The sequence below is a fragment of the Sorex araneus genome, chromosome 5 (assembly GCF_027595985.1).
Source record: "Sorex araneus isolate mSorAra2 chromosome 5, mSorAra2.pri, whole genome shotgun sequence".
Taxonomy (NCBI): domain Eukaryota; kingdom Metazoa; phylum Chordata; class Mammalia; order Eulipotyphla; family Soricidae; genus Sorex; species Sorex araneus.
Window position 1 is genome coordinate 72,617,725 of NC_073306.1, and position 11,777 is coordinate 72,629,501.

Genomic DNA, 11,777 nt, shown 5'->3' on the forward strand with positions numbered 1-11,777 from the left:
ATCCAGGCATGTGGAGAGGAGCCTTGAGCATGGCTGTAGCTCGGTTTCTGAGGTCTTCAGCTGCCAGGGCTCTGCTTGGGGGGAGGGAGACCCAACTCCCCCCCCCCCAGGGGCCCTGGTGAAGACAGCCAGGTGTGGGGGCAAGAGACTCTGCAGTTTTTATTCTAATTTGGATAAATAAGAAATGTTTAGCAACTATTTCTAAAAGGAAGATTTCTCAGCACCTCGTGATTCTCTGAACATCACAGGGCTCATCTTGTAAGGCCCTGAAACACTACTGGGTGTGGCCCTGGTGGCTCCTAAGCACTTCCAGGATGACTCTGGGTGACTCCAACACTGACCCAGTTTGCCATAAGTGACTGGTTGTGGCCCTGGACCCCCAGCACCATTTGGAAGAGCCCCTGCCAGTCAGCAATGCTCAAGGTCTGTTCCTGACTCTGTGCTCAGGAGCGACCCCTAGCAAAAGAGTCAGCCTAGTAGATTTCTGACAGTAACTCTTATCAAGTTACTGACTCAAGGAAGCAGCATCGGAAGAATGATAATTGTAATCATCAGAGGGGTCATGGAGATGACTCTAGTGGCAAGGTGTTTCCCTGGCACCACACCACGAACTCCCCCTTCCAGCTAGAGCCCTATTCCCTTGCACTGTTGGGCTTCCATATGCCAAGTGTGCCCTCCATTCCTTTGAGCTCTCTCTCCCAGCCCAATGGTGAGGGTTTTTTTTTTTAATCTGTCCTAGCAGAAAGGATAAAATTCCTATATAAAGTAATGAAGAGAATAAACCACATTTTGAGAAACATTTAGAACAGAGTGACAGTCAGATGACTGTGGTTATGAATATAGCTTTGCATGTTAATGATGTAACTTCTACTTTGGGAACGTGGGACTGTATATAAATATGTTGAGCTTTTTGAAAATCAAAATATAAATTAATTTCTATATGTCTAAAGACTGTATAATAAAGAGCTAACTTTGTAAGGACTCAGAAGACAGGATTCCTAGTTCTCACTCTACTTTGTAGTCTAATGATTAGGAAAAATTAATGTCTCTGATTCTGAGTGTCTCCATCTTTAAAATAGAGTTAATGCCATGCTTACCAAGTGTGTCATATACAACTAGAATGTAAGTTTCATGAACTTTTTTGCTCGTTACTGAATATTTAGCATTGAGAACATGCTATATAGTAGAACATCAATAATTATCAAAAGAAAGAACTACATTATTTCAGATCATCTAATACATTCTGGGAATATAAAAATAGTACAGTGCCTTCCATTCAGAATCTCTGGGGGAGACACATACATGAATAAACACTATAAATGATGAAATGAATGAATATATTATGAAAATCAAGGTAATATACCGTGCACCCAGCACCACCTTCGGTAGGTCCTGAATTCAGTTCACAGCACCATATGCCCCCAGCTACCGACATCTATAACCTAGATGTCCCCTAAACACCACTGGGTATGGCCCTGATTGCCCCTTAACACCACAGCTGTGTCCTCTGAATACAGTCTAGGTGTGTAGCCTGAGCCAGTCCGTCTGAGTTCCCAGGACCCCCAAGCATTGCTGGATGTTGTCTTTATTTAAAAATTAATGAATAAAAATGGAGCTTGTTTTTCTGAGGTTTATGACCATTATAAAGGTGAGGCCCGCCTACTCCAGAGAATTGTGTTCAGCGTGAATGAAATGAGCTGTAGATATCTACAATAGAAAAATAGGATTAGAGTAAAAATGCACATATACATCCATCTGTAGATACCATGCTTGTGGATACAACAATGGAAGAAAGCAACAGAAACGATTGAACACAGTTGCAAAGGATAGTGGAATGGTGACAGTAATGAAAGAAAAGAGTAAGGAGGCAGAGATGCTGCCGTCACCCCTTAGTTATAAACATTCTAGTCTTGCAGTACTCCTAGTAAAGAAGAGCGAAAACTGGGAGTTCAATTGCAACAGAGTTAAATAAGGAGTGTGTTTAAATGGAACAAAAGAGAGACCTAAATTTATTTCAAATGCTGCTTGATTTTGTTGATTGCCTGATATATAATAACATCAGTTATTGGAGGTGTTTTGTTCATCTTTAAGGTTGGTCAACTGTTTGTGAATTCATTGTGATTTAGATGGAAAATGCTTTTAAATTAGCCTAAATAATTTTATACCATAATTTTGTTAAACCAGAATTATACTTAAAATTCATTCACCAATAAATGAAAAATTGGGTTCCCAAACTGTGAAAAGTAGTGTGCAGTGTGGGTTTTTATAATATTTTTTGTTTGTTTTGTTTTGTTTTGTTTTTGGAGGATAGGGGCAGAGGTAAAAGGGGATTGGGTCATACTGGGTTGTGCTCAGGGCTCTGTGCTCGGGGATCACTCATAGTGGGCTTCGAGGACCACATGGGGTGCCAGGGATTGAACCAGGTCAGCTGTGTGCAAGGCAAGCACCATACTCTCTCCAGTCCCTCTTATAATCATTTTTAGATTTTCTTTTGAATCATCTCTTTTCAGAATGAGCACACTGATTTCTTTCTAATGGTGCTTTTGCTATTTAATAAATTTAAGTTTGTGTGACTATAAGCAGAGGTTTGTAATACCCCTGAAATACAAGGGTTTCCCCAGAATATTGAGCCATTTGGCTTTGCTCCACATGTATTTCTAGAAAAGCGTCCAAATCTGATGTATTTTGCCTGTTTACTAGGGTGGGGATGGATTGGGGTGCTTCAGGGGGTGCTTAGGAACCATGCAGTACCAGGAGCTGAACCAGGCAATACATTTTGCAGTGTTCCAGCACCCTGAGCCTTATCCCTGGCCCTGAGAAAGGATCCAAATTGTAAAAGAGGGCTCATGACCCAAACATGTCCCTTAGACAACAGTTCTAATTTATTCATCCAAATTTCATTTGTAACTACTACGAGGACTGGAGTTTAAAGTATTTGGAAACAGTCACTGCATTTCCATTTTTACATTATGACCTTTAAAATATCTGGATATATAAACAGAACTACCTCGAGTTTGGAGGCTGGGGCAATAATACAGTGGGTAAAGCACTTGGCTTACACGCAGTCCATCTGGCTTTGATCCCCAGCACCACAATGGTCCTCTGAGCCTACCAAGAGCAGTTCCTGAGTACAGAGCCAGGAGTAAGCCCTGAGCAGGGCCACGCATGACCCTAAAACCAAGAAAAAAGAATACCTTGAGTCTTGCTTACAGTGTGTTTCACCACATGGCATTTTTGTACAGGTCAGATTCCCTTCACACTTCAGCTCAGATCTCAAAGACCTTCTACGGAATCTACTGCAAGTGGATTTGACAAAGCGCTTTGGAAACCTAAAGAATGGTGTGAGTGATATAAAGACTCACAAGTGGTTTGCCACCACAGACTGGATTGCTATTTACCAGAGAAAGGTAAGCCTCATCTTTCTTTTTTTTTTTTCATAATACATATCTTTTCTCCTTGATAAAAGAGAAAGCTTATATTTCATCTTGGCCATCAATCTGATAATTCCTTGTTAAATGATGTGAAATCACATTATATAGACAAAATGGTTAACAGATAAATTGCCTGACCCTTAATTGTCACACAGCCATTTTTTATATGTAGCTGCTAGATGATCAGATATATTTTAGTCGTTATCTTAAGCTTTCTGTAGAATTTGCAACTAATTTTTAATTTAGTATTGCATGAACCACACTTTTTAACACTCCTAAACTTTTGCAAGTTCTCCCCTGGCTTTCCCCATTTGCATACCTGCCATATTTCCATCAATAGAATATTGGATTTAATTTAGTATTTTCCCTGATAGGTTTTCTTCCTGAATATCTTATGTACTCATTAAGTGGTTTTAAAATACTTTACTGAGAACAGGGAGACTTACCTTACTCAGTTTTATGTTCTATCATTTGAAAAGAGCCTGTATGTGTTAGTATTTGCTGAATTGCTTACTTAAAATTGATCTTTCTTCAGTTATGACTTTTATTATTCATTCAAAAATTAATTTGAACATTAGTAATAGAAATAGGGCATTTCAGTGACTACCTTCTGAAAAGTGAAATAAAATGATCTAAAATTGTTACTATTTTTCTTTTAACACTTACTCATGTAGTCATTCTTCAAATAATTATCTGATGCCTTCTCATATGTTTGTTATTCTGCAAAGTGCTGAGGATACAAAAATAGGCAAAGTCAATTTTCTACCCTGTTCAGTTGAAACTAATAATTTAGAGGATTGGGAAGCAAGCATTAATCAGATGGTCATAAAAATAAGTGTGAAGGTAGTAATGGGGAAAATGTGGGAATCAGAAAGAATAAATTGAGTTTAGGGAGACTTTCTGTTAATTTTTTGCTGTTGTTTCACTTTATCTGCTAAAGAAAGTTTTAGTGTTAGAAATTCAAACATGAACAAGTTTAATCTCTAGTCTTAGTTTACTACCATAATAAAATGGATAACAAACCTCAGCTGAAAAGTAGCTTACTTAAAATAAATCATATTTTACTCTCCAAGTTATGATAATAGTGCCATATTAATTAATAGTAGACATCACTTCCACTTGGTAATAAATTGTGACAATAAGTGATTTGCTAAGCCAGAGTTCCATTTTCTTTTATTTGGCTTTAAATTCCCAATTAAAGCTAATTTGTGTAAAGTATTTTTATCCTGAATATAGTTACAATTTTCTTCTTCTTCTTCTTCTTTTCATAAAACCCAAACATCTAGTGTTTGAAGACTTGCTGTTCTTTTTTTTTTTTAATTTTATTTTATTGAATCACCGTGAGATAGATACAAGCTTTCATGTTTGGGTTACAATCTCACAATGATCAAACACCCATCCCTCCACCAGTGCACATTCCCCACCACCAATATCCCGGGTATACCCACCCTTTCCTACCCTCCCCCTGCCTCCACGGCAGACAATATTCCCCATACTCTCTCTATTTTGGGGCATTATGATTTGCAACACAGACACTGAGAAGTCATGATGTTTGTTCTATTATCTGCTTTTGGAATGCATTTCCCATCCCAACAGGTTCCTCCAGCCATCATTTTTTTTAGTGATCCCTTCTCTATTCTATCTGCCTTCTCCTCTCCGCTCATGAAGCAGTCTTCCAGCTATGGGGCAATCCCCCTGGCCCTTGTATCTACTGTCCTTGGGTGTCAGCCTCATGTGATGTTCTCCACAAATGAATAGACTTGCTGTTCTTAATGCATTGTAATCACAAATGAATTTCCATTGACTGGGTAGGGGAATGTAAATGTTAAAATTGTTATCTATAGTTTTCTAATTTTTATTTTCTAATAAAAAATATCAAAGAATTATATATTTTTAAATATAGCAAATAGAAAATATGCAACTGCAGTTCATCTTCCCCGTTTCACAACAGTGATTCAAGAATTCAGTAAAATTTATAAAATGTAACTGTTACTATAGGTCATATAGTTAAAAACATGGTACAATTTAAAATAGATTTTAAGTCTCATAAATATTTCACATTTTCCTGTTTTGTTTTTAATTTGCTCGCACCACTGGAGTAATTTATTTTTAGTAAAGAAATACAACTCTAATCTTTTAAATAACCCCATGGGAACAGCTTGTACAGTGTTACCATTATGCTGAAAAGAAAAATCAGCATGGAAAATTTAATTACTTTAAGCATATTCAAGCAGGTGTCATTCAGAAAAAAATATTTGATCCTCCATTCCATATTCTCTTTCAAGATGTCTGACGTGGATATTCCAGTGAGGCTCCAAGTAGTCAACATACATTGATTATATGTATGTTAACATTGATTCATAGGCTTTTTATATCATCTGCTTAACAATTAGTCAATTGCCCTCTAGCATTTGTTGAATATTTCTTACTTGGTTCTTATTTAAAATCCCACTTTTACTAATACTAAATTATTGATAACTTTAATCTGTCTCTGAACTTCATCTTATATAACTTATTGTCTATTTTCTTTTGCTTATGTGTATGTGGCATCAGATATCAAACCCACAAAGTTATGCAGATTTTTTATTAATGCAAAATACACCTGAAATAAAATTTGACTATTTTAGCCATTTTAGGTTATTTTACCTGCAGGTGGTATGAAGTCTGTTCATGTTGTATAATGAGCACCACCTTACATTTTCAGACACTTTTCATAATGCAGAACTAAAACTCTGTTGTTAAAAACAGATCCCCGTCCTCATCCCCCAGGAAGCACCTTTATACTTTCCTCCCCCTTTCCCTAAAACTCCCTTTCTTTCCACCCACAGCCTATGGCTTGCGTTAATATATGTTCATTCTTAACATAGTCTAATTTGATCATTTAAATTTCTTAGAAAATCATCCTATCTCCTATGATGCTTCCTTTTTGTTAAGTTATATTTGTAGTATTTGATTCTTGTATTGGTCTTTCCAGACCCATGTTGTACTCGATTCTGCTACATTAATTATGAGAGAAACAAAATCCTGAGGGTTCTTTATAATAAAAGCATTAGGCTTTTGAATTTATTCACTTATTTTCTGTCATTCTGCAAAGTTTTAGAGACCTTACCTAATTTCTTTCCTGGAGTTCTTACTTAAACTTATGTTCTGGCTGTTTTTATGGATGTGTCTGCCTTCCTCTCACAGAAGAATGCAGGAGAAAATACAATTTTTGTGTTTATATCGAATTGGCTGCCTTACTTAATCCAACTTTTCATTGATTCCTATATAATCGTCTTATGATGATTATAGAGGACAAGGATATCACTTGCCATTTAAGTATCTATAATTTGATTTTATAATACATAAGACAATGATGAAAATATTTAATGTAATAAGGTTATTGGGATATCTTGTTCCCTTTATTAATATTTATTTATTTATTGCTCTTTGGGTCACACCCGGCAATGCTCAGAGTTTACTCCTGGTTCTGCACTTAGGAATTCCTCCTGACGGTCCTCAGGGGACCATATGGGATGCCAGGGATTGAACCCAGGTTGGCCACATGCAAGGCAAATGCCCTACCCCCTGTGCTATTGCTCCGGCCCCTATTTATTTAGTTATCTTCCTTTTCTTTTCTTTTTGCTGTTCTATTGCAGGGATGAGGGATCACACACAGTTGTGATGTTTGCACTTGTGTTTCCCAGGGTGCGCCCTTTTGATGTGGTGCTTACAGACTATCAGCCCTGGCACTTACTGGGCATCACGACTTGAGCTGCAGTGCTCACACGCACTTGGCCATGCTGAACAGGAGATCATGAAATTATGTACTACAAAAATCATATTTGTCAGGGATCAGACTCTGCCTCACAGTTGAAGATTGTCACTTTGCCATTAAAACTATCCTTGGCCCGCCTCCTGTTCCTGTTTTGAGTGGATGTGCCTTCACGTTTTACCACCAGATAGCTGTTTGTCTTAGATATGTGTTCTTGATCAGGTCAAGGAAAGATAATGTGATTTCTACTTGACTGTTTTGTCTCCTTTGGCATATTAGTATGCTGCAGTGTATCAGTTAGAGATCCTCACATCTGTAGAGTGAACACCATTATTTCATCGTGAGAAATCATTATCTTAATACCTGCATGCAACCAATTGCTAAAATTTTGTTTAGGATTTTTTCTTTTATAATCTAGGATTTTATCTTTTCCCTAATTTAATGCCTAAAACTACTATTTAAGCTATTTTCAGAATAGACTCCTGCCTGGGTCAGAGATATAGTACAGGGGTAAGGCACTTGCCTTGCATGCAGTGAACCTAAGTTTGTTCTCGACACCCAATATGGTCCCCTGGAGTAAGCCCTAAGTATTGCCAGATGTGGCCCAAAACCAAAATCAGAATATAGACTATCGTGTTGAGATTTGTTTCTCTCCAGAAAGAGTATACGCCCCTAAGTAACCCTCAGAAAATAAGAGAACAAACATATATTGCAAGTTATAGTCAAAAAGCACATTGTTATCAAAGCTAAACTCTGAAAAAGTCTTCTAGGAGCTCCCTAGTTAGGGCCAGAGAAATTACTCTTAAATTGCTGAAGTCAGTTAACTCATAAAAAATTTATCTTAAAGTAAATTTTAAAACGTGAGTTTTAAAAATGAGTGTAAATGTGAGAAATATAAACATAAAAAAATTAGTTCTCATAAAAACAGTCTCTATAAAACCAAGCTTTTGGACATCTAATAGCCTTGTTCTCCCTCTTGGAGAACCTGACAAGCTACCAAGACTCTATTGCCTGCACGGGAGAGCCTAGCAAGCTCCCCAATGGCATACTCATATCCCAGATACAGTAACAGATATATACATACCTCTCAGAGAGCCCGGCAAGCTGCTGAGAGTATCCTGCCCATACGGCAGAGCCTGGCAAGCTACCTGTGTCATATTCGATATGCCAAAAACAGTAATGATAAGTCTCATTCCCCTGAACCTGAAAGAGCCTCCAATCCATTGGGAAAGATGAGTAAAGAGAAGCCGTTGAAATCTCAGAGTTCAGTGTAATAGAGACGTTAACTGGTGCCTGCTCAAGTAAATGGACGAATAGTAGGATGATAGTGATATAGTGAATCTAGGATTTTAAAATTTTTTATGGAAACAATAATGATATTAATAAAAATTTTGCTGTAATTCAGGTAATAGGTTACAGTGGTGTTTAAGTTTATGGTATTGACGTACAAAGTTACTGCACACCACTGCCGTGGAAGAACCCATCACCCTTCACCCTGTCCCTTTGCCACCTCTGATCTCATTCATCCCCCGCACCCCACCCCCCCTCATTATTTGTTGTTATTTATGATTTTGTTGTGTATTGTTACCATCTTTAGCTGAACTCTCTACTAAGAACCGTTGTTTCTGAGTTACTTCCAGTCAACCTATATATATTACTGACCTGTGAGTTTTGATTTTCTAGAGTTGAGATTAGATTCAGTGGATTTATAAAATGAATTTGGAAATGTTTCATGATTTTTATATTTTGAGGAGTTTCAGAAATGTCTCATTTCTTTCTTGAACACTACTTTTCAGATTTGTTGCTGCTTTTTGAGTCAACTTTAGAAATTAGTATTTTGGGGGTCAGAGCAATAGTAGAGCAAGTAGGGCCTTTGCCTTGCATGCATCTGACCCGGGTGCCATCCCTGGTATCCTTCATAGTCACCCAAACCCATGAGGAGTGATCCCTGAGCACAGAGCCAGTAGTAAGCTGCAAACACTGCTGGGCGTGCCCCCCAAAAAAGAAACTAATATTTTCTACAAAATTACTTATTTCACACTATAACAAGCACTGTTTATATTGTATTTATTGTTAAATTTACTGTTAATGCCATATTCGATATATTTGTCCTATTACTCGAAGTTTGTCTATTAGTATTTTGAAGATTCAGAATATCAGGGCCAGAGAGATAGTATAGTGTGGAAGCTGCTTGCCTTGTATGTAGTCAATCCTGGTTCAGTTCCCGGCACCATATACAGTCCCCCAAGCCCTGCCAGTAGTGATTCCTGAGTACCACCAGTTTTGACCCAAAAACAAACAAAAAGAAATAGTTCAAGACTTTAACAAAGCCACTTAACATAATAGGCCTCGTGGGACAAATGTGGTAGTAAATTTGAATAATTTTCAGTTTCTTTTTCAGATTTTATTAAAGAATTTGAACCATTATTTACAAAGTCATATTTACAATTTTATGTCTAAAATTCTACTATGTGAGAGTTGAGAAAGGGGTATGGTATCACCCAAAGTGGGTGTGATCTTAGATCACTGCCTACTTATAAAGAAGACAGTTTTATTTGCTTCACTCATTCTTCTGCCAGGGGCAAAGCAGCTGTCTTCAAAGCAAAGCCTGCAAAGCATCAGCTGACAAAATATTCTAGTAAAAAAGTAAAAATATTTTATTTCTTTTTACCTTATTTTTTTCTGGTGGTTTGTCTGTACATTTTATAATGGCATATGATTTATAAATAAACAGCTATGTGTTATCAGTGATAGATACGGGAAAATAATCCACTAAAAGGCAAATGAATAAAAACTGTGGACACCTTAGCAATAGATATTGGAATGAGCTCTAAAGTGGAAGTGGGGAAGTGGAGCGTCGTGAATTTGAGAATTGCTTTATCCACATATGAGTCATGTGAATATGGTTAATTTTCTCTTTGGAATCTGCAGTATTGGAATAAGGATAACTCCCAAGTGTCCCTCAGCATGTTATACTGAAGAAATGGAGACAGGTTTCTCTTCTTGGCATGTGAATGAGTAGTCTCCTCATTGTTTTCGTTGTTTTGGTTTTTTTTTTTTATACAATGTTCCAACATCTGTTCCTCTACCAGTGTACATTTCCCACCACCACTGTCCCCAGTTTCTCTCCTTCCACGCCCCATCCTCCCACCCTCCACCCCCAAGCCTATCTACAGCACTTCTCTCTCTCTCTCTCTCTCTCTCTCTCTCTCTCTCTCTCTCTCTCTCTCTCTCTCTCTCTCTCTCTCTCTCTCTCTCTCTCTCACCCCCAACCCTTGCAATTCAGGTACTGAAGTGTTATCATGTATGTCCCTGTATCTCAGTTCTTGTCCAGAATGATTGATGATTATTTCCAACTATCATTGTCATAGTGGTCTCTTTTCTGTCCTCTCTGCCTTCCCCCACCCCTACCACTTGTGGCAAGCTTCCAACGATAGACCAGTCCTCCTGGCCCTCACTGGGCATTAGTTTCATACAAGTTTTTTATATCCCACTGATTTCATCTTTCCTTACAACTAAGTAGTACTCACGTATGTACTACATCTGCTCCTGTTTTTTAACATTTTATTGATATAACATGATTACAATAGCGATATGTTAATGTTTTAGTATACAATATTAGCATACTAATATTGTTTGTTTAGTAAACTAGTATAGTAGTAAAAATACTAAAAAAAACTAGTATATTTATTTAGTATACTAATATACTAGTATACTAGTATGAAACTAGTATACTAGTATAATACTATTATATTAGTCTTGGCATATTAATATTGTATACATCTCTGCGACCACCAAACACCCAAAGACCATCCACTACTGTCCTTATGTCATTTCTCATTGGCCACTTCTTATATCACATCTTTATTCACTCATTTTGATTAAGGAATTGGCTTATTTCCAGATCTTAGTGACTGTAAACATTGCTGCAGTGAACAAAATTGTGTGTATATATCTTTTTGAATTAGCTTTATTTTTGTGTTTGGGGGCGAGGTTGGAAGTGGAATCGCTGCATCATGAGAGTTCTATTTCTAATTTTTTGAGATGCTCTTTCTTGCCACTTTAAGTAATACTTTAACATCTCTCTCACTCATTTTTGCCATTTTGATTATAATATGTCTTGGTGTTCTTTGTTTGAGTTTATTTTGGGGGGTACTCTTTGGGCCCATTGGGTCTGCGCACAGAACTCCCTCCAGAGACTGGGGAAGTTTTGAACTCTTCCCCCTTCCACCAGTTGTTCTTCCCTTTTTTCTTTTTCTTCTCCTTCTAGTATTCCTACAATTTTGAGATTATTCATCTTGCTGTTGTCTATTAAATATCTTACATTTTCTTCCATTTTTTAAATGTCTTTCCTTCCATCTGTTATTGCTGATGTCTAGTACTCTGTCCTCACATTTGCTGATGTAGTTCCCAGCATTCAGAATTCTATTGCTGTGACTTGCTATTATATTCTTTAGCCCCTTGAATCCGATTTGTAGGCATGCAGTAGTTCTTTGAGTTGCTTGATTTGGTCTTCCAGGGCTTCCTTAATTTCCATGACGGTGGTGCAGAGTATTGTTTTGACGTCCTCCTCTACCAGGATGGAGGATTTT

At 37.4% G+C, this 11,777-nt stretch overlaps 1 protein-coding gene across 4 annotated transcripts in view; it reads left to right on the forward strand.

Annotated features, from left to right (window-relative positions):
• The window catches only part of PRKACB (protein kinase cAMP-activated catalytic subunit beta), a 130,515-nt gene that overhangs the window by 113,647 nt on the left and 5,091 nt on the right, over window positions 1-11,777 (forward strand). For all 4 annotated transcript variants that reach the window (XM_055138277.1, XM_004603323.2, XM_004603324.2 and 1 more), the window contains exon 9: window positions 3,243-3,407. In XM_055138277.1, the coding sequence (XP_054994252.1) occupies window positions 3,243-3,407 (165 nt within the window). The remainder of the gene's footprint in view (window positions 1-3,242; window positions 3,408-11,777) is intronic.